Source organism: Seriola dumerili, unplaced genomic scaffold, assembly GCF_002260705.1.
Source record: "Seriola dumerili isolate Sdu_G_001 unplaced genomic scaffold, Sdu_1.0 BDQW01000199.1, whole genome shotgun sequence".
NCBI classification, from domain to species: Eukaryota; Metazoa; Chordata; class Actinopteri; order Carangiformes; family Carangidae; genus Seriola; species Seriola dumerili.
In genome coordinates this window covers 1,312,077-1,335,374 of record NW_019174454.1, presented here as the reverse complement: position 1 = coordinate 1,335,374, position 23,298 = coordinate 1,312,077, and the positions used below count along the sequence as shown (strand labels likewise).

At 40.6% G+C, this 23,298-nt stretch overlaps 2 protein-coding genes across 2 annotated transcripts in view; one reads left to right on the top strand and one right to left on the bottom strand.

The window, feature by feature from the left end:
- Positions 1-7,464: 7,464 nt before the first annotated feature.
- On the bottom strand, positions 7,465-13,869 carry shox2 (short stature homeobox 2). The gene is made up of 5 exons (XM_022753852.1): positions 13,614-13,869; positions 11,496-11,704; positions 9,010-9,067; positions 8,564-8,652; positions 7,465-7,758 (listed from the first exon to the last, which is right to left on the bottom strand). The coding sequence occupies exons 1-5, from the start codon at positions 13,867-13,869 to the stop codon at positions 7,465-7,467; spliced, it is 906 nt and encodes a 301-aa protein (XP_022609573.1).
- A 2,829-nt stretch (positions 13,870-16,698) lies between these two features.
- rsrc1 (arginine and serine rich coiled-coil 1) overlaps positions 16,699-23,298 on the top strand; it is a 118,380-nt gene continuing 111,780 nt past the window's right edge. Inside the window, exons 1-3 of the mRNA XM_022753847.1 lie at positions 16,699-16,757; positions 17,321-17,524; positions 20,610-20,732. Of these exons, the coding sequence (XP_022609568.1) occupies positions 17,337-17,524; positions 20,610-20,732 (311 nt within the window). The 5' untranslated portion in view covers positions 16,699-16,757; positions 17,321-17,336. The remainder of the gene's footprint in view (positions 16,758-17,320; positions 17,525-20,609; positions 20,733-23,298) is intronic.

Below are 23,298 nucleotides of genomic sequence, written 5' to 3'. Positions count from 1 at the left end.
TCTATTTTTACATCCCATTTCAGAATGAGATAGTGTCCGTCTCTCACACCCCCCGCTGTGCAGGAAGGTAATGCAGGCCTATTTAATTAGACGTTGGCAGATTGTTGAGCCAACACTGTAATCCAATAGAACATCGCACCACTATGGGGTCCTGCCTCCTCCGATGCCTCCTTGGCCTCATAATGCAGCGCAGTCAGCTCTTCGCGTTTTGTCTGCCCTTCTCTCAGCTTGTGACATCAATTTTCATTAGCCTGCATTAAAACAAGATGCATTCTTCCCACCAGTGACTCACACAGCCCACTCAACCTACTGCTCCCAGTTGAACTTGACATGGGCCCGCACTATTATACATTACCTTTCATGCTCCTGCTTATTAGCCTATAATACGACATGTGTACATGTGTGCGTGTGTTTGCGCGTGGTGCTTGTATGTATTTATCTTCCAGCCCTGGGACAGCGACTTACATGCACTCACCTAAGGAGTAAATTACCATAGCAATACAGCTGTCAATACGGCTGTATCAATGAGGGGACACAAGTGGCAGGATCAATGAAAACATCTGAATAAGATGCCCTGGATGACAGACACTCTCCTGCTTTAAAATTCTATTACATCTAAAGCACTTGACCTCTTGCTCCCATATTCTACTACCCCAAAGACTTATTAATATACAGGAGGGTACTCAGGACAGGTAAACTTTAGTTTTCATGGATAATGTAAAATGCACTAGTTTCTTATGTGGAATTTAAACAGTCATTTGATTAATGTCAACAAAGCTGGACTCAAACTAGTGATGTTGTGGCTAACGTAGTATTATATTTTAGTTATAAACATTCATAGTATCCTCTAGAGGTTACATGTGGAATGTAAATACATTAACTAAAGTAGAATTTTACATACAAAAGATGCGACCAGTTTATAAATTATGACACACTGTTATAGATAAATCTAACAAACAGAAATAGTTCAAATTAGCTCAACAAAGACCAACTACTACATTAAAATACTCCTTACAGGATCAGTCATAATAATGATACAATGATTTGGATTTGTAGTAGAATAACACCCAAAAAAGATATTTTCATGCATTATTGGTACCTTCATTTTTAATACTTAAAAAGGACATTTTACTAATAATACTTAGATACTTTTACATAAGTGACACAGTATCCTGATGATGCAGTATCTGAATACTTCCTCCACCACTGATAGAATTAATCATAGTAATAGTGGTGGTAGATTTGACCTCTTCTTCCACAAATTGCCTGTTTTGTTTTTTGTTTTTTTAGGGGTGGGAGTTGTGGGTTGTGGGATGGGGGGTTGTTGCTTTGACTAAAGAGTGACGGTAGAGATCTGACAGGAAACGAGGGGAGAGAGATGGAGGATGACAACACTTTGCGAATACCTGCTCATGGTCAGCATTTTTTTCTTTCTTTTTACAGCTGTTTTCTTCTTTCTTACTTATTCTTTATTCATGTTTCAAACAGAATAAACAATGTGATTGAGGAAAATACATATTCCAGTTGCCTGATCTCAATGAGTCGAATGAGCTTAATGCTTGTATATTTTAAGTTAAGTTGAACAGATGGGTACTACCAAATAATTCAATATTAAATGAATTTAAGAATCCGAATCTTGAGTTTCTATTTAAATGTAAATCATCAACTTTACATCATTATGTTTTCAACTTCTTTGGATGCTCCCCATAATAAACTTTGCCTGATGCCACATGTGCCAGTAGTTCAGGGAAATTTCATACATAACTAATATAATATTGTTTATGCTTACAGATTCCTTATGCAATCATCCTTAGGCAATCACAACGTATCCCTCATAAAGTTATGATGTGTTTGTATGACAAAACTAAGTAAATTCCAGCTAGCATATCCATCACAGATTTGTATGTTTTCTAACATCAGTAAGATGTATTGATTTTTGTAGTGCACATAGTTAGATTTATGGCTATGTGAAAACAACAGCTTTCTGAGTATAACATTTATAGTACACAGGTGATTGATGCTGGTACTGAAAACCAGGGGCTATTTTCCATCACATCTAAACTTTGCCTTGACCACACACGCCTGTCACAAGTTCAGAGAGCATTTGAATGCGGTTGACAGATATATAAATGGTCATAAATGGTTCCTTAGACAGAATGTTGAAAAAGCATTTAACCCCAGAATGAATGATCCTGGACCTCCCCGGATTTACCCACAATAAAAAGACACTTGAGCATCCCGATACAAATATTGGGTGATTTGTCGGCTTTTTTGTAATTTCATGACATTTTAAAATGACATTTTGTAAACTTCAGACAGCGTGAATACAATCAGTATGAGATGAGTTAGGCCTGTGTTTCCAAGAGGCTTTTTGGAATTTAAGACTCTGTGTACAAACATCTGATGATTGAAAAGCAAGTACTCGATTATACTCACACACAGATGATTGGATCTTACCAGCTTGTAAATACAGAGCGGCATGGGCCAAATGTACAACATTTACTGTGTGCCCCTCATCGCTCTCCCTCTCTCTGACTCTTTCTGGCTTAGCATTTCATTTTGGTCTCACACTCTTTCTCTCTGAGACCACAATGCACACATAAACCAACACACACAAAAAAGGCACACAAACTCACCCCCCAGTGCATCCACAATATACCAAATATCACCTTTTTTTTCTGATGGAAACAATAAAATCCCCTCTTAGCTGCTAATGCCCACAGGTCTCAACACATACACCCTTGTTATGTCTTCTTCCCAAGGCAGGGAGTTATACATTATGTTATCTCCCTAATCTGCAAACCAGCTGCAACTGGAAACGAATTAATAACAAATAAAATGCAGCCAGTACATAAAAATGTGTAGATTGCCCTGGGGCACCTAAACAGGAAACAGTGAAACAATTAGACTTCTTGTTTTGTTCTGACCTCTGTTTTGTTTTGTTCTACTTAGCTGCTGAATAGAAGGGAGCTGGAGATATAGACTTTTGTTTTTCTGTGTCTGTAATCACCATGGTTAAGCCTCCCTGGTGATAGCAGGGGTCAAATCTGCGTGAACACCCACTTTTCATCCTACAGTGAAATTAAATACAGTGTTACAGTCGAGCTCTATGAACGCTGTAATTCTCTGCTGACTGCAACCCACACCAAGTGCTGCAGTTTAGCCACCCAGGCCTGTACGGTGCACGCATGTGATAACAGGCAGCGATATGGCGTCCTAATTGCTGGCCTGAGTGCTACTGGAGGGAGTTTTCAGCAGGTTTCTTTTTCACTTTCGCTCCATTTGATGTCTTTGAAGTTGGTCTTTTATCTGCCGTTGCTCCTGATGGTTGTTGTCTTTGGTGCAGTGCTGTGTGCGTCCTGCTCTTTGAGCACTCCTAACATGTAACAAAGGCGAGCCCTTAGAGAGAGAAGAAGAGAAAGGGAGCTCTCTCACATACTTTCTCACATAAATTCATACCCGCACAAGCATGGCTACAAACGGGATATACAATCACATTTAGCGACAGCCATTCACATGCACACACAAAAAAAAAAGCCTCCGCTGTCAGTAAAAACTGCTCTGTGTGATTGTTTAACGTGCCCTAATTTGATAAAGGGCCAAGTGCGGGAAATGAGAGAGTAGTGTATTTGTCTCAGGGGTTGTAGTGGGGTAAATATAGCAACAAGACAGCACCAGTTGATATGAAGGATTCCATGGTGTGGAGTGCTGTTGTGACTCACCAGGCTTTGATGATTAGTGTGTGTGTGTGTGTGTGTGTGTGTGTGTGTGTGTGTGTGTGTGTGTGTGTGTGTGTGTGTGTGTGTGTGTAGGTGTGTGTGTAGGTGTGTGTGTTTGCTTACATGCATTTGGATTTATACATTGTCCGGTGTTGTTTTCATTCATTTGATGAAGTCAACTGTTATTGGCACCCACTCTTGACTCCTCCAACTCGGTGCACAATAATCCATAGCAAAAGAGAGATAGAAAAGTGAGAGTGTGCACAAGTTGGCGAGGCAGCGAAAGACCAGAGGAAAGCAGGGAAGGAGCGAGGGGGAAAGACAGTGAGAAGAAGCCAGAGAAAGAGAGAGCCTGTGTGCGTGGCTGGCTCCCGGCTGGCTGCGTGGGTGTGTGTGTGTGTGTGTGTGTGTGTGTGTGTGTGTGTGTGTCTTGAGAGTGTGTTGAGAGGAGGGTGAGAGCGCTGGTCGTCTCCATGTCTAATCAGGAGAACACTTGTGTGTCCCCGTCTCATTGTCTCCTGGGCCCCTCAGAGCAGAGCCCCTCTCCACTCCAGCACTACACCTCAGGACATGTTGATAACTGCCGGACCACTCCACAACGGCAAACTCGCAGCTCACACAGGAACCAAGACTGTGGACTGTTATGGTGAAGAGGTGCAGGGACGATGAGTATGAATGCACTGACTTCATTCAGGCTGACAAGTCCTTCAGGTGATTCTAAATATTACTGGAAATTGATTATCCCTTCACAAATTCACTGTTGTAGTTTCCATTAAACTATACAGGAATGTCCTTGTGGTGTACTCAATAATGAGTATTTTGACACGAGTAGTTTATAGCATTTTTAATCTCATATCACTAATATGTATTAAATCACTGTTTTCTATTCCAAACGAGGGTTTGTCATGCCTTGAGACAAAATGAGATGCCTTGGGCCCAACTTTTTTTTATGAAATAACTGAATATGTAGTAAATCGTGTCTGAACAATATAATTAATGTGACATAGCCACTCTGATGAACTCAGCCTCACCTCGTGGTCAGTACTAGTAAAAACACAACCTGTCTCACACACACACACACACACACACACAATAAAGTCTTCCTTAACGGGGACAGTCGCAGGGCATGCGCGCCGCCGACCCCGGTGTTTCTGTTCCATGGCAGGGCAGCAGTGCGCGCTCCCGACTCAGCAGTTTCCCAGTTCCGTCTCCTCCATTACTGGCTGGGCTCACAATCAATAATTCAATAGTTTTGGCGTCTAAATCCTGCCCCAAACGGCGAGATACACAAACTAGTGCAGACTCAGTGAGATCAGTATTAATTAATAGCTAAAGACATTGTGTTTTGTGTGGAAGTATCGGAAGGGTAATGCGATCTGGATTCCTATAATTACAGGCTCCCGTGTCAGGTGTTTATTAAATGTTCAATAAGAGGCGGTTAAGATGTCAGGAAATGAATCAGGCAAATTTGTAAGTCAAGTGAAGCAGGCGTTAATAAATATTTTTTTCACACAGAGTCCCTGGCTTTGTTTTAGGGCTACTTTGTGAGCTGCCTATATATTTCAATGCATAATACCAAACTTTAGGCCACAAAACATAAACAGAACATTTGCATCCCGATATGGGCAGAGGGCCAAGACGAGGAATGAGTATTCACAACTGGAATTACACTCAGTAGCATTAATCTATATTACTTTATGTCAAGATGTTAAACACTTATTTTTTAATCACAATTACTGACAATATCTTTAATGATGCTGGTACTAAAAACGCAAGTTTTGCAATTTGTTAAATTGAATCCAAGTATTATTTATAATGTAGACATTTAGGCTGTTATGTGCAAGCTGATGCGGACAAACATCAGTGGATATCGTTACATCAAAAATGCATCTTTGTTTTACAATTATCAGGCCGTTGGGGTTTGCTCATGGCTCCATCAGCAGTCCAACACAGTCGTTTCAAATCTGAAGGAGCGTGTCAGAAAAAAAACGTGTGCGTGTATTTCAAGTGCTTCAATGTTGCAAAACTTTATCTTTGAGTCACTGAACGGCCTCTGTCTCTCTTTTTTTATCCTTTATCTGCCTGTTTTTCTAGCGTGTACTGGAAATTACCAGTCCTCCACTCCAAACGCTCCATAACCAAACTATGAATAATGCATCGGTTTGGCTTTGGAGCAGCAACAGAGAGCCATGTTCCTGACTAAACGGGCCTGTCACAACTGTGACGTTATCAAAAGACCTATAGCTACAGGCATGAATTATTAAAAATCCATTGCCCTCAAATGTTTATCCGCACAAATAATAATAATAATAATAGTAATAATAGTAATAAATGCCAATTCAAATAGCCTAGTAAAAATAATGTCAACTCATTAAAGAAACTTTAGTTAATTTATTATAGGAACGAAAAACATTTTGTTTCGGTGGATTCACGTTTCACATGTGATGGAAAAAAGTAAAACAATTTCATGAATATCTTTTTTTTTTTTTTTTTTAGAAACCCGTGCCTCAGGCAAGTTCACTTTCACTGTTATAAAAACATCAAAATTACATACAGAAAGCACGTGATTTTTAATACACGGAAATAAAGTAAAATACAAAATGAACAACTTCCCCACAAGGCATTCATAAAGCCACTAAATAATAAAAATAATGCATGTTTCTTGTGTATAAACATATTTTACACGTGCCCGTACCGGTTCGCATACAGTCCTCGTGTTACTGTCGTTTGTTCGCTTGTTAACTGTGGTGTAGATGGTATTCGTGACATAACGCTCTCCTTTAAAAGGGGACAAATCACCACCTTGTAAATAATGGACACTAGATCTGGTAGATCCTGACAACGAGTTCAGCATGTAGCCTACACTTATATTATAATCTCACATTTGTGGTGTGTCGCAATAGTTTTCACCTTTACCCGAGGAGGTCCAAACAAGTTCAAATATAGGCCAAACATTCAAGTGAGAGTTGCCCTTCCTCGGAGAGGGGAGGAAAGAGGGACAGAGGGGAGAGATGAGAGAGAGAAGAAGGGGGGAGAGATGGCTCACATCACGTCATCCGTGAAGACAAACTCATGCAAACACTGCTGAGGCATTTTGAATTTAGACAAGAAACAGAAGAGGGAGAAACACCTCGAATATTGTCTTTTTTGTCTCTATTTTGTCAAAGAATTCCCGCTCTGTCCTTTCACAGAGAAAGTGTTTTTGAAATATACCGAGGCCAGCCTCTATATAGGTTCAAAATTAAATCAGAACAATAATAATATAATATTAAAACAGAACAAAACAACTGCAGAATGGTGTGTTCGCCTTGTTTGGCAAAATATCAACCGTCCCAGCTGCATCCTCCTCCTCCTCCTCCTCCTCCACCTCCTCCTCCTCTTCTTCCTCAGGGTGTCCCGTCGCCTTCCTCAGCTATGTGGCTGCAGAGAAAGACCCTGCGTGGCCTCGCTGTCCTTTTTTTCTTTTTTTTTTAACGTCCAAAAAAATCACGTCTGTGTAGGCTATGACGTCAATGTCTCTTTTTCACCGTCTTTTCTTTATCTCATAAATAGCCTATATTTTTTAAAGTTATACTCGTCGTCCTTCATTGGAAAAAGGAAACATAAATATCGTCCATGGATAAGTTTTTTTCTCACTTAGTCCTTGGATTTTTTCACTTTGTAAGCGTTTATGTTCAGTGTCACTCAGTCGCGAGGACGTGCCGGATAGTGTGTGCGCGCCTCGTGTCCGCGTGTCTCCCTGGCGTCACAGTCCCAGCGCGGCCGTGTGCTTTTTGGCCTTCAGTCTCAGGTCGGCGATGCTGGAGTTCTTGCTGGTGTTTTTGGCGGCGGCGGCGGCGGCCACAACGGAGGCGGCGGAGGCAGACTCGGCCGCGAGCGTCGCCAGGGGCAACCCGAATGGCGGCGCGGGGAACATCATGTAGGGCGCGTGCGCTGCCAGGTGAGAGTGCAGGTGGTGCTGCGCGTGGGCCACGGCGCTGTCCAGCTGCAGTTGCGCCTGCACCTGAAAGGAGAAGGGCGGCACGTTGCAATGACTATCCTACGGGACGGGACGCACGGATGGGGAGAGAAGGGGGAGAACATGCGTTAACTTTGCAGTGTGTTGTCTGAAGGGTCATTGAACTAGTGTTGACTGCTGTAGATGTTTCTCAGCTGTGAACTGTATAACTGCTATGCTATGAGGTAGGATGATGACCCAGTGGTTAAAGAGGCCATCATTCAGTCATTGAGCAGTATCACTGGGAGTGTGTTGGCTACTGCAGCGCTTCTGAATCAAAGGTCAAATTTGAGCTTTTATTTGAACATACATCAATAGCATGAAATCTAATCTCAATTCAAACTTTCATTGCCTTTGGGAATCTTGGGCCTTTGCCTACCAGATAATAAACCCAGCCCAGGCCAGTGGTGCTAAAACTGAGCACTGGAATGTAATAGGCTACAAATAATGCACATAATTTCACTATTCTGTGCAAAATCTCACCACCATACTGTGCCCCACCTTACAGATGCACAGTTGAGTACATCAAAAACAAGTCACTCCTCTCATGGGTATACCTGCATTGGACAAAACAAGTCCAAACCCTCATTTTCGTTCGCGGAGACTGATTAAAAAACATTCAGGATATCTTGGCCTTGGTTAGGCCGCAGACTATCTCTCCTACAAATGGTCCTTAAAACAACAGAGGGATCTGGCACAGTGTTTTTGTCAGTGTGGTAATAAGAGCCTAGTTACCCCCTTCATTGGAACTGGAGTCTTTGCATAGCACTTGGGCAATGCCATGTGCCAAGACAGCAGTCCGGGGATGGGTCTGGTTTTTAAGACTAGACGCTTCAAAGTAACTTGCCTGTTGGAATGGCATCCGTAAAGCCCCCACGTTGACATATGGCGCTACACGACAAGCTTCAAACTGATTCGCTGCTCCAATCAGGACTCCTGCAAAAACACACACATACACACACACACATACACACACAGATGATAGCCTCATTGTGAGGAGAATATTCAAAACCACAAAGAGCAAACGGTGGGACTGAATAACGAGCAGTGAGCAGACTGGCGGAGTAAACTTTAATAACGTCCAAGATAAACGCACACTAAAGAAATCACACTGCTTTTGATGGCATAATTAACTGGAAATGAAACCACCACCCGAATAGTAGCAGTGGATAAAGATGAAGGACGTTACACGCATTTGAGCATGTAGTTAGCCTTGTAATAGAATAGAATAGAGCAGAAATAAGCCTATAGTTTTGTCTTTGTGGAAAGCATGCACGATTAAAAAAAGCATACCTTTATGTAGCTGGTTCTCCTGCTTTCTGCATTTGGCTCTTCTATTCTGGAACCAAACCTGCAGGGACAGAAATTAATTAGAGACCTACTGATTGGCAGCTGCTTGTGAGGCCATGTGTAATTCCGCTCAAAGTGACAACAACCGCAGAAAAACAATATCCCCGAGGAGCACTGAAATATTAATGACACTGCTTAACCCCAGATTTTAATTATTGCATTTAGTCTACAACGAGGGAGAGTGAGGGGTTGGAGCAGAGAGCAGAGAAACGGTGGAGCAAAAAAAAAGGAAGTAGTAGTACATTTTCGAAAATTAAAAATCGCGTTAGGAGAAAAGAAACAGCCGTGTTGGAAATGTGCAGGACTATAATAAATAACCTTGTCAGCGTTGGTTTCATCTTTCTATAGATTCGTGTCCCCGAAGAGTTGAATGGACCCTCAGATATCGAATAGCAGCAATGCTACGGTTTTGGACATCAGAGCAAGGCGATCTGAGAGCATCTCCCTCTCATTAAATGACCGCTGAAATTAATTACCCTTATCTGCAGAAAATCCATGTCAGAGAAACGCTTAAAATGCCTCGCAGTTTTGTCTAATCACCGCCATAACACGTACTTGCACAAAAAGAAAAAGAAAAAAAAAACCCGCTTCAAAGACAGCTCACTTCTCTTTTCCTTCTGTTGAAATCGACAAGCAATTTCAGAGAAAAGCCTTGGAACACAGATTAAACGATTTATTACTATGATAATCTGCTTTGAATCTCCCACACAAAGCTCGGGCTAAATTAGTCCACAATACAACATGTCAATCTACAATCTCCCCTACATTAGGTCCATATACACGCACTGAAAGCATGATTGAAATATCATATTGATTTGGCTGTCAGCTGGCTTCATTTATTGACCACAGTATATGTCAATCGGAAGTCCTTTTGTGCACGCTTCAGGTATAATTTATTGCGATGATAAAAGCAAATGCTCTGCTGATATTGATTGAGGCAGATTTTTTTTTTTAAAAAAAGGATTCAAAATAAATGTGTGGTCTCTGCATGCAACTGGTAAAAAGAAAAAAAAAGATATTGTAATAGAGAGAAAAGAGAGAGGGAGGGAGCGCTGTTCTTGATTTGGGTAGAAAATAATACATAATTTATGCAAATCCCCGAGCTGTGCTCCTTGTTCGGGACACAATACGCCTTATTGGGGAGATTCCAGTTCAGGCCGGGAGAGCCCTGCAAAAAGCTGGCTTTAACCTATTTGTTTGGGGGTGTAGGGGGGGGGGGGGTGGGGGGGTGCGGGGGGGGTGGGGTAAGTTTGGGATGGGGATCTTTCGGGCCCGTTTTTATGATTTCTTGTTTTTTCCAGAATGACCGCGATATTTAGTATGGAGACAAATGCTCAGTCCTCCCCTGAGCCGGGGCATATGGGATAAAAAAAAGAGCCTGGAATAAGATATTATAAGGTTTTTGATATATCAGATGAGAGGAGATGTCTATATGTTCATGTGCCCCCCCCCCCCCCGATCCTTTACACAAGAACATGTCTGGCCCGCCCACCCACCCCCATCCCCTCTCACTCCCCAACACTCCCCTCCCCTGACTGGCTGAAGCCTTACTGGGTTTCTGCGCAGATGGTGTGTCCCCATGAAAAACGACAGCAGCTCTGACAAACAGGGCCTTGGTAACATACACCAAGAAACTGAAGGCAAATATTTGTAGGCTTATTTGTTTCGGTGCATTTGTACAATAACGATTACAACGGCTCTCGTGATACAAACAGGGTCTAATTGAGATCATTAACAGGAATTAAACAGTTAAAACATGCTGAGAGAAAAAATAATATCATAGTAATATTTTGATGGCGAACTATAGTCTGGTTTCCTCCTTTAAATTCCTCGTGACAACTTATTGAAACTTAAAAACATCCATGAGATTCACCTCAACTGTTTCACACATTCAGGCCTATACTCCATAGTCTAGCAAGTGTGTGTCTGTGCACGATTGTCTTCTAGGCTACATGAAAAACCTTCATGAAATAAAAATTTTATCACCAAGCTCTCCTGGAAAAATGGGAGTATGGGAGAAACATGGGAGTCATTGGAAGCATTTGTAATTAAGTTCTTCCTCTTTTATTATAATAATTATTATTATTATTGTTAATGATATTTATTTATTATTTAAGCATTTGGGTCAGGAAACAGGAAACATCTACCCACACTGCCATGATGATGATGATAATGTTGTTGATGATAATAGTGATAATTAATTTTTGATTCTGTTTCAGGGTGTGGGGGTTTTATTTTGTACTCTTAGATTGAAAATGGGGTCACTGTCTTTGAAAAAGATCTTCAATACTTCGTTTATTATTATTATTATTATTATTATTATCATTATTATTATTATTATTATCATATATATATATATATTTATATATATATATGTATTATTATTTTATTTTTTTTTCCACAGATTTTTTTATTTACAGGCTTCCTACCTGTACTCGGGCCTCCGACAGTCCTAGTCGCTGGCTAAGCTCCTCCCGCATGAAGGCGTCCGGGTAGTGGGTCTCGTCGAAGAGCCGTTCCAGCTCGTTGAGCTGCTCTAACGTGAAGTTAGTCCGACTTCTCCTCTGTTTGATTTTAGTCTGTGTCTCGTCCTCTATAGGCTTCGAGTCCTCTTTCCTTTCCTTCACGTCCGTGGTGCCTGTGAGGAAAGGGAGAGAGAGACATCAACACTATGCAGCTGGACTTTGACCTCCAGCCTATGGTCATCGTTGGCCTTCATCGTCACATAGCCTTTTAATGAAATATTCTTATATGCTTTTATTCTGAAAAATAGACCTGGTTCTCACACAAAGCACGAAACATACATCGGTTTGTTGCAGCTAAAAACATAAGATTGTTTTTAAAAAATGAACCAAACTAGGTGTGAAAATTCTGTACTTCAATAAAGGGTAGAATAACTAAAAAAAAACATGCATTAGCTACTCAGCGACTCTAGCTATTAAATAGTCGGAGCCCACATAAAGGAGCGAGAATTTTTTTTATGGACCTACACATACTGAGTTAAAGCCTTGATCATAATCATTTAGTGATGCTAAGGAGAGACAGAAAAATGAGAGAATAAAGAAAGAAAGGAAGAAAGATAGAGAGAAAGAGACATGCCCTCCCAGCCCTCAAATATCACAGAGCTATCAGACCTCGGATGTTTTGTAGAGCTACATAAAGCTCTTTAATTATTAACTGCTTATAAATATGCAACGCGGTGCCCACTGTTGGATGTCTGATACATGCTTGTCGCAGCTCCGCTTTTAACCACGCTGCCCATGACGAACAGATGTCATTTTTACAAGCCATCCAACTCTGAGATATCTTGTCCTGTGCGTTGTCACATTTTGTCCAGGTTTCATAACAGACAGTGAACATGCTGCACAGGACAGCTGCTGCGCGTAAAAGTGAGTAGGAATTGGTTTATTTGAAAGCATTAAACACAAAACCAGTTATCTTAAGTGTAAAGTAGGCTATGATTTTATGCTGTCTTCAATCCTTGATTTTTTTTCCTTTATTTTCTAAATTTTTTCTTTCTTTATTTTTGCTTTATGTTATATTATATGAACAAATAATTATTGAGAGCAACCACGCACTAACAATTTTCCCACCTACTGTTACCATTTGATATTCGTAATATGATATCATCAGGTTTGTATTCAAGCCAGCTACTATCACACCTGATGTGCCTTCACACCTGAAAATAGACATCTGTGTCACACCGGGTGAAATGAAAAGACCTGATTTCCACCTCTTCATGCAGTGATCTGTATGTCAGGTGAACCATACACCTTCTTTTCGTTGAAACATTGCCACTATATATAAAATATATATAAAGAACCCTGAGACAACTGGCAACCAATATAAGGAATATAATAACTATAATGGATAAAGATAAACTATAAGGCTTTTGATCAATATGATGTCGAGTCAACTGCAGCGTTTTTTGAAACGAAGTGTCACAGTGCACCTATGTTACTTTATAAACTTGTGATATAAAAAAAATACAAGACATTGGTCTTAGGTCCAATCATCCTGTAGAAGAATGGATATTAGTTTGGCACAGGAGGCCTTGTTGTTTATCACACTGTAGTTCTGGGCTATAGGCCCTTTCTGATGCACTAAATCTTTGAATTAAAACTTTTAAAATGCACCACAGCAAGTCGTTACTAAGCTGCAAGCCTCTGATTAAAATGGAGAATATTATGAGCAATAATGTCTGGTCAACAGCACGTAAGGAGGGCACAAGGCTAACCATACTAACATGATCAAAAACAGGCGAAATGATAGTTGCAGAAAGCAGCAGTTTCCCACTCTTACAGAGCGCGATCATCCTGTAACTTACACCGACAATTACTCTACTGTGCTACTAAAATCCGCAGCTACTGTTTGGATCACAATCGTGACTCCAAATAAAGATGTTTTAAGTCTGTTTCGGAAATAAAAGCGTGGCAATGAAATCAGTATACGATGTTCGATTACTCTCTCGACTTTATCCCTCCTCTGCTAGTCCTTAAGTCCTCTAAAATCCGTGCTGATAAAGACTGTACACCATGCAGTCCTACCGTCAATGAGTTTGGGGCTCCCGGCGTCCCTGATTCTTTCCGGGCCGAGCATGTCCGTTTCTCTGCCCGGCGAGAGCGCAACGTTTCGGGTGACTGCGGCTGCCTCCTCTCGGCTCCCGGGCTCCGCGGATAAAGACTCCCTGCTCCCTGCTCGCGTCGACCCGGTCTCCAACACCTCCCTGTAGGTTATCACTTCCTTCTTCTCCTTCACTTTCTGGTCGAAAGACTTAGACACGAAAGCGGTGAGCTCTTCCATCATTGCTTTCTCTCCTCTTAAAAAAAAAAAAAAAAAAAAAAAAAAAAAAAGAAAAAAAAAATCACCACACACCACACACTCTCTCACACTCTCTCCCTTTGCTCCACGACAGCTTAAGACATCAATGGTGTGGCTCGTTTTAAAGTCGACCCCTTGAAAATGATACGAGGTGATGCTGCCAACTCTGGAAGAACGTAAAAAATATATAACGATATATCTTCTCAGCCAATTCCTCCTCCTTTGCTAGCGGAGTTGGGAACCTGCTGGTGATCCTCTATTGAAGTCACAGTATTTATACTTTGCGGCGCCTTGCCCCCTTGATCCGTGCAAATTACCTCCCCTCAGGATGCCGGGATGAGCCCCCCTTCCCCTTCACTGATATGGGAGCGAGAGAGGAGTAAAAAAAAAAAACATTAAGCAGCACCGTCGCTATTGGCCATTAATCCGAGATTGACAAGAAGGACTAATTAATTTAATTAAGCGCTCATTCGCTGCTATTGTCCTGAGTTAGTTTTTTAAACACCCGGGAGATGGTCATAGATCTCTCTCTCTCTCCCTCTTTCCCTCTCTCTCTCTGACTCTCTCTCTCTCTCTCTCTCTCCCTTTCTCTCTCTCTCTCTCTCTCTCTCTCCCTCTCTCTCTCTCTCTCTCTCTCTCTCTCTCTCTCTCTCTCTCTCTCCCTCTCTCTCTCTCTCTCTCTCTCTCTCTCTCTCTCTCTCTCTCTCACTCTCTCTCTCTCTGCAGGGGTGTGGCTTAAAAAATCGGAAAATGACAAGAGAGAGGGAAGCACATGGATGAGGAGTCCTTCCTCACTCTATCTCTGTGATCTGGGGTGGGGAATAAGACAGCGATGACATGGGGAGAGAAGAGGTAAAAGCGGACCAGCTGGGATGCCGAGAGGAGCAACAACGACTTACATAGGGAGCTTTAGAGGAAGCTCAAGTGAACATATTTGGCTTTAACCCCAGTTGCATTCACGGTTGGCTTTAGGCCTGGTGAATTTATCCAGAAGTTTTCGGCGTGGTGTTGTGCATCCAAGTTGTCGCTTTTGATTTGAAACGGAATTTCACCGTAAAATATGTATTTAAAAAAAAAAAAAAAAGTTCAGATGATAACAGAACTGCGGCGGTTTGAGGCCTAATTTTATAGTCTACCAATAATAATAAACGAAATTCTTCTTATTATTATTATTAGGCTATTATTATTCTTATTATTCTTATTATTCTTATTATTCTTATTCTTATTCTTATTCTTATTCTTATTCTTATTCTTATTCTTATTCTTATTATTATTATCTGCACATGCACAACAGTATAGGTTATTAAAATGTATGTATTTAATGAATAGACATACGCCTGATATGAAAGTTTTAGGACCCTGTGAGACAAATTATTCAATGTTTCTTCACTGTACAGCGTTGGTTTATGTTTCTAATCAGCAATTATGTATTTTAAATTGTCATCATTAGTGAGACTATATCGCTTAATATTAATTCTCAGTGGACTTTTTAAGCCATTAGGATGTTAAATAGCAGCTAAACGTTTAATTATAGTGCCTCTTGCGATGCGTTGCCATTGGGCGCACTAATTAACGCTTTCAACTGGCTGTTTCCCGCCGAAATGATTGCCTATATCTGCGAAAAAAATAAATAAACAATGGTTGACTCGCGGTGAAGGTGAAGTGAACGCCGCGGAGAGAGAGGGAGAGAGAGAGAGTGAGAGCAATTAAGTGGGAAGAGGAGGCAACATATAGCCAGACAAGTAACAGGATACAGCGGGATTTTGAAAACGTCGGGATGAATCTGATGCAAAATTAAGCGTGTTTATTGATAATCTATATAAAGACCTAATTCCACACAAGAGCTCTAACAATTCCCTTGATTAAATATTAACGATGTTTCAGCTTGAACCCTAGGCATTAATTACTATTATTTCTGCTGCATCTGAAAGCAGGGTGAATTCCTAATCGCTGTGATGAGCAGCCTCTTGTATCTATTTGCAGTGAAAACCACATTAAATTGTTTCTTATCAGCCATTCCTATGCATGATATTGATTCATTCACTTGTAAACGTTGTCAGTGTAACAGTGGTTGTTTCACCTTCAGCCCTGTTGTGTGTTATGTGAATTTCAAATAATTAATCCTCCTACTTTGCTGAAAATTGTTCGGATGCTTTGCCTGCCCTTGCAGCTCTCTGCTGTGTACATGTCGGTGTGAGACCTTAATATCTGAGAAGATGACCTCAACGAAATGATAACTGACAAGTTACAACTCACACATGCAGTTCCTTATGTTAACATTTGTAGTGTGCGTGTGGGTATTTTGAGATCAAAACGAAAGCCAAGACTGTTGATATACGCGAATAAACAGTATAAGCCTATTAATCTGGAATATTTACAACTGACTGGAGCCTGAATTCCAAAAAATTACACATATAGTCCAACATAAAAGTTAAAGCTATAAGTAAACAAGATGTATTGCTGCTTATTTAATTGATTTCGTGTTTCTAGATTTATGAAAGAGTGTCAAAGGTGGCTGCACTGGAAAAAGTGTCATCCAGAAATGTTCACATATGACAATCCTTTTCCTCTCAAATAGCCTAAATCAGTCATGCAATAGTGGAAATATAATTCTTTACCTGTAGGCTCACTGAAAATATATGTGAAGCTACTTTATTAATGGTGGCTTATATTAATTTAAAACTAAATTAGTGTGGTCTCATTCATAAAAAAACGATTTCAAGCCCTAAACACCAAATAAGAGCAGTCAGTCCATCGATTCCTCTGTGCTTGATTCTGTTGTCTCGGCTCGATCGATGCTCTCTGGTTTGACGAGTAGAGTCTTATGAGCAGTGCATGGTTGAGTTGTAGAGCTCCGCAACGATTTAAAGGTGAGGAGCGGGATTTTCATTTCAAAGCAACTTCTCAGTTTATTTGCTATATTTTGTTTTTCATGTAACGTTTACTGACTACAATGTGTTTACTGTCGAGTAGCTAGAAGGCTTCAGTCAAAACGAGAACAACAGCCAAACGTTAGTCGAGTTAGCACAGTTAGCCTGCTAGCTAGTCCGCACAGAAAACACGTTTGTTTTAAATGTACCTTCTTTATATTCACAGCATATGCGACAACAGTGACGTTACAGCTGTTGTTGTGTTTCTAAAAACACAGTTACTTCCCTACATGCAGTTTATAAGATAAGCTACTTGTTGTCTTAGCTAGCTCTACAGACAGACCTCTTTCTAGATCTCTGTTCAAAGTAGCAACAATAATAAAACATATTGTGTATGAGATATGTTAAATTGTTATGGTAGTTCACGTCGATGCTCTTGGTTTAATTGTGTAACAAGTTCAGAGAGATAGCTGCTCAGTAATCCTACTCTTGTGTGTGTGTGTGTGTGTGTGTGTGTGTGTGTGTGTGTGTGTGTGTGTGTGTGTGTGTGTGTGTGTTGCCAGCTGACAGACAGCCAGCATGGGTCGGCGCTCCTCTGACAGTGAAGATGATGGTCGAAGCAGGAGGAAGAGAAAACAGCGTCGCCGTTCATCCTCCTCTTCCTCTTCTTCATCCTCATCCTCCGGCAGCAGGGTGACTAGCAGCCGGAGTCGCAGATCCAGTCGACGGAGCCGATCTCGCTCCAGGGACAGGGACAGGGACAGGAGGTGAGGGTGCACAGCAAGCTTGTCTTTCCTAAATAGAGGTAGCAGGGATGAACCCTGAGTGGGTGACTGTCCTGTTTAAGAGTCTTAGCTAACTCTGGCACATTTACAGCAATGTTTAGCCAATAAATAAATAGGCCAATATACACATTAAAGTATCAGTATAGATCTAACAACTTTACTGCCAGTATTTTTCTGATATGCCTCTCTCACAGAGGTCATTTTGATGTGTCATAGGAAAAGCACAGATGTTACTAATGACATTCACAATAGCCCTGTTGTACTCAAGTGCCCCAATAAGTCATGACAATGTGACAGTGAACCATCATGAACAATCCCTAGACCCTGAAACTGAAGCAGTGAATATGGATTCAAGCCATTGTTTGTTTTTATTATTTACACCTGTGCCTTTCCTTCTGTGAGATGTCAAAGTGTCTTCTATGAAGTGGCATTTATGTCATCATTTTTGGCATTTGCATTATACAGAACTTAATACAGAGAAAAAAATGGGTATTGTTTTTTTTTTACTTTGGCTCCATTTGGGCAAAGGAGAGATGCCATTACTTAGTAATAACTGAGACGGCCCTGAGTAGTTTGGATTTTCTATAGTTCAGTCTTGTTGAAAACTTATTGAATTCAAGAAAAGTTTGTTTGGTTGACATGTAAACATTCTTTGAAACAAATTTTGCATTCTGATTTTAAGTTGTTTACATTTCAGTTTTGATTATGTAAGCCCAGGTAAGATTGTTGTTTTACCTCCCGTTTTTAGTTATTATCCATATAGAACAGTGAGCAGTGAAGGACCCCTGTCAGATTACAGTGAATACCGAATAAGGAGTCTGCTCAGTGGACCCAGTTTATTTTGATATTTAATAGTGACATTATGATTAAGCCTCCACGATTTTAGTTGGTCACATGATCTCTACAAAAAGAACGTGTATTGGCACTATAAGGCTAAAGGTCATTTTAGAGATTAAACATCTTGAATTCTACATGCAAAGTGAGACAGTTGGCACTATGTTAGTTTCTTATATCTCGAATAGTTCGACATTTAGGATAGATGAGGCTCATTTAGATGCCTGGTTTTGTGTCCAGTCTTTCAGAAAATAAATAAAATGGAAAAGCTTGGCATAGCTGAGACATAAAATGTTGCAAGCTCATACTACTTTTATAAGCTTCTTCTTATGTATCACATATCACAGAATCACACGTTGGTATCTAGTAGTTGCTGAGGAAGGGGGAGGCTCAGAAATAATCAGACATCTTTACAAGTGGCTAGTGGCTGGACCTGGCCTCCTCCATCCACCATCAATCCATCTACAGCTGCCACTGGCTGTGTGTGGCTGTTCAGACAAGGCCAGTTGATGGTAATTATTTATGAGACTTGGTCAAGGTCCATTACTGCTGATGGGAAGTCATTGTCTGTCTGTACTGGGTGGGGCTGGGTGGGCAGTGTAAACCCTGGGACCACAGTCCCTCATCTATTAGCCATACGTTATGATCAATTAACCAAGACCTTGTGTGTGTGTGTGTGTGTGTGTCTGTGTGTCTGTGTGTCTGTGTGTGTGTGTGTGTGTGTGTCTGTGTTGTGTGTGTGTTTGAAACTCACCCCTTTAATAGGCTCATATGAAATAGGACACTGTAGGATTTTCAACCTGCATAAGTACAAAGGGTGTAAAGAGACCTCATGTGGAAAAACAGAAGAGTACTTATGCTCTTGGCTGGTGACATCATGACCACATAATTAGTGTGTATGCGCAAAGAGAGTAATAGAGTGCATGGACATGCGCGTGAGATATTAAGTGGGTGCAAAGCAGAGAAAAAGTGTGTGTGTGAGTGAACAAGAAACATGAATTCCAACTTTCTAGGTGTATTCACGTGAAAGGCTTCTGTGTTAACCAACTTGCACTCACATGTGTTTGAGCCATTATGTTTTATTACATTACATTTGCTTCTGGCTTCTGTGAGAATTTGTGAGTTAACACCACCTTCCAAAAACTGTCAGCTCACTACTGTGTGTTTCCTCTGTGAAATGTATGAAGTGGTTCTACAAGGGCTGTGGAAGTTATTTCATAAGGCCTCGCTCATGGGATCCAGCCTTTGGAATACTAATGGATCTTTGCTGTGTTACTCTAAGTGGTACAAATATGGTTTGATAGTTCAGCCTCTGTGTTATTTGTATTGCTTTCCCTTTTCTTCTCCTCTCCTCTATCTTGCAGTGTTCCCACAGGACCAAGTGTGTTTTTTTTGTATGTGTGTGTGTGCTAAAAAGATTTGGGTATTTTTGGCTTTGGTGAAACAAAAGAAGAGATTTTAAATAATGAATATTGCTCAAACTGTTTGAATAGAGGAGGGGGGTTTCTGCATTTACATTCACCCCTATAAATACCTCCTGCTTCATGATATCAATAGAAACACGGTGTGAGCGGTGTTTGGAAAATAGACGCTACACACACACTGCTGTAGCCACATTAAAGAGCAGCAGAGCACCAAAGGGCCCCTGTGGAGGAACTGTAGGGCAGCCTGCGTGGCTCTGCTGCTCAGGGCTGTAGACGAACTTGCAAAGTAGCCATCAGTGCTACTGATAATAGATGAGGTTATTAGGGACATTAGGACATGTTTGCTCTTGAAATGACCAACAAAACAAATTAGGAATGCAGAATGCAGAATGCAGAATGCACTTTCAGATGATGATGCCTGACCTGCTGTAAACTGGTGGAAGAACAGAGAATAATAGAAAATGGTTTTTCATGGCAGGGTGGATCATAACAGTGAACTGAGGAGGGTTTGTTTTATGGATAGGAAACTAAGATAAACTATACAAAGAAGCTGAATGACCATAGTAAAATTATAATTACTAATAACAAATGTATATACAAATGTATATTCTCAGTGATTGGCAATCATTTTTTTAATTAACCACACTGGGCTTTGAGAATCTATTTACATGTTTCACTATTTTTGACTTGCCAATACCAGATAATGATTAATCGTATAAGCAAGAACCCTGCTGCATGATTGATGATTTGTTTTAAGAGTTATGCCAATAATACAATTACATTTATACATTTCTGTCTGTGTGTTTCAGGAGAAGACGACGTTCCAGCAGCAGTTCGTCCCGCAGTTCATCTCGCAGGAGGAGGAGTCGCAGTGCAGCAAGAGACAAAGGGAGGAGCCACCGCTCATACAGGTCACGCAGCCGAGACAGGAGGTAACACCGTTACACATACATACTGCACATATTCACAACTCACTGTTTACTCAAATTTGACGTTTTTTGTTGTATAGCGTTTGGACCGGCCACCAACACAAATCATTTCTTAGATACGGATTATTCAAACCACTGCAGTTTTGATTTGCTTTTTGTTCTTGTTGGTATTAACACTTTTGACAACACTTAGTTGGTTTGGTATTGTAATTTTCCTGACATAGTTTGGCTTAGATTAATCTTGGGAAAACCAAAATTTTTAATTGAATTTCATCATTTCATCTACAATAATAGCATATAATCATGATGATAGTAATAATAATGCTTCCTGAATAAATATCTATTGAACAACATTTTTAAGAATACGTTCCATTTATTCTGAGACGAAGTATATAATGCATTAAGAAAAGGAATGATGAGTGATGGCTTCATCATTTAGGAGTGACAAAAAATTCCACTTCAAACACTCATTGGGTGTTTTTATTACAAATCAGTATGTGGAATGCCATTGCAGACTTTTCTTATTAAAGAAGCAATAAGAATTTTGGAAGTTTACTGTGGCATAAACAATCACATCATTTTGTATTTATGTCTTATGTCATCAGATGTGGCCACATGGAAACTTGCATCTTAGATCTGGATTAACACTTTGCCTATGCATGTACTCATGTATCTACTATCTGTCTTACTGTGTGAGTATTAATGAAACAGAGACCCGCAGAGACAGCAGGTCATATGCAACACCAGTCCAATCTCTTCTGGCAGCAGCTCTCCTTTCACTCATTAATGCAATTAAAACATCATTACCCATACATACTGTGTTGAATTATGATTATTATCGCTGTAGTTGACTCGTTTTTTTTTTCTTTTTTTCTTTGTCTTTTTAGCAAGGGACTAACTTATTCATGCAAGACTAATGTGTACACACCTGCACCACACTTCTCACACACACCCATGCACACACACAGCCATAGTCAATCGTGTATCCCTTTCAGAAACATAAAGGCAAAGTCTCTGTGTGTGGTGGTCCATGTCATTAGCATAGCTAATCTGGTGCTAATGAACCAGTAAACTGTGCTGTTTTTAAATCCCTCACACACACATGGACACGCAGACACATAGAAACGTGCACGGACGCACAATTGAAGAAAAGGTTGTCATAATATATGCGTGAGCAAGGCCCTTTGTTTACTTGTGTATGGCTGCGGGGGAGAGCAGAGATCATTTTAATCACAAAGAAAAAAGAGTTTTAATATCTTCATTACAGAGGTGACAGGATGAAGGGACGATGCAACAGAGATGTTTTGACACAAGTGTGGTTGATGGTTCCATGAAAAGACACCACACTTCAACTACTACAATCTGGTGTTCACAGAACATTTTGTGGCTTCAGAACAAGCAACAAATTTCAGTGTTGCACTGAAACAATTTATTGAGAGAAATTGGCCCAACAGTTTTCACACATTCTCTCTCTCTACTCTCTGCGGTACAGTGGCAGTCACTCACAGCGGCAGTGGTGATTAAAACATCAGTCGAAAATGGCATTACTGGTGTGGGTGCGAGATGAAAGGTGGAGGGGATTTGGGAGATTTAGAACTACAGTCGATGACATCGGTGTTTACAAACAATGCACTGTGATTAGGAGGGTTGCGTTGTGTAATCGGCTTAGCGGTAAGCGAGGAGCAGGTGGGTTGGGCTGGCGTTGGTGGTGGAGGGTTTGTGTGGGTGCGTGGTGGGGTGTTACGAGGTGGAGGCGGTGTTGGAGGTGGGGATGTGTGAAATGATGACATTGATGATAAATTTATGCCGTTATGTGATGGCAGCTGCAATTTGTGTCTGCAAAACTTTGTTGGTGGCGACCACATGTGCACTCCTGTTTCAGCCTTAGAACAATCCAGTGGAAATTTTGTGGTGTCATCTAATAAATGGAGCTAGAGCTGAAACGATTGGTCAATTAATGGATTAGAAAAATAATGTGCAACAATTTTAATATTTGATGAATAATTTCAGTCAATTCTTTAGTAAAAATGCAAAACGTTTTACTTGTTCCGGCTTCTCAAATGTGAAGATTTGCAGCTTTTACTAAATTTCTTTGGGTCTCAGGATCTTGAGACACGGTATTTGAAGACATCACCTCAAACTCTGGAAATTAGGATGGACATTTTTCTCACAATTTTGTGATATTTTATAGACCAAATGATTAATTTATTTATAAAGAAAATAATTGACAGATTTGTTGATGATAAACAAAATTTGCTAGTTGACGCACCAAATTGGACTAATTAAGAGAACTCATGTGACTATCCTGCATTCTCTATTTATTAGTTTTCTGCAGCACTAGGAAAACATTTTAGTCTTATAATCTTATAATCTTGCACTGTACAATTCAGTAGTGGGACACTGCATATTCTACACCCGCTGGAGTTGTGGAATGAAAGTAGGTTGGTGTGTACTGCACACAGGTGCCCTGACTGCCATTAGTCAGTGGTGTGTGTGTGTGTGTGTGTGTGTGTGTGTGTGTGTGTGTGTGTGTGTGTGTGTGTGTGTGTGTGTGTGTATATGTGTGTGT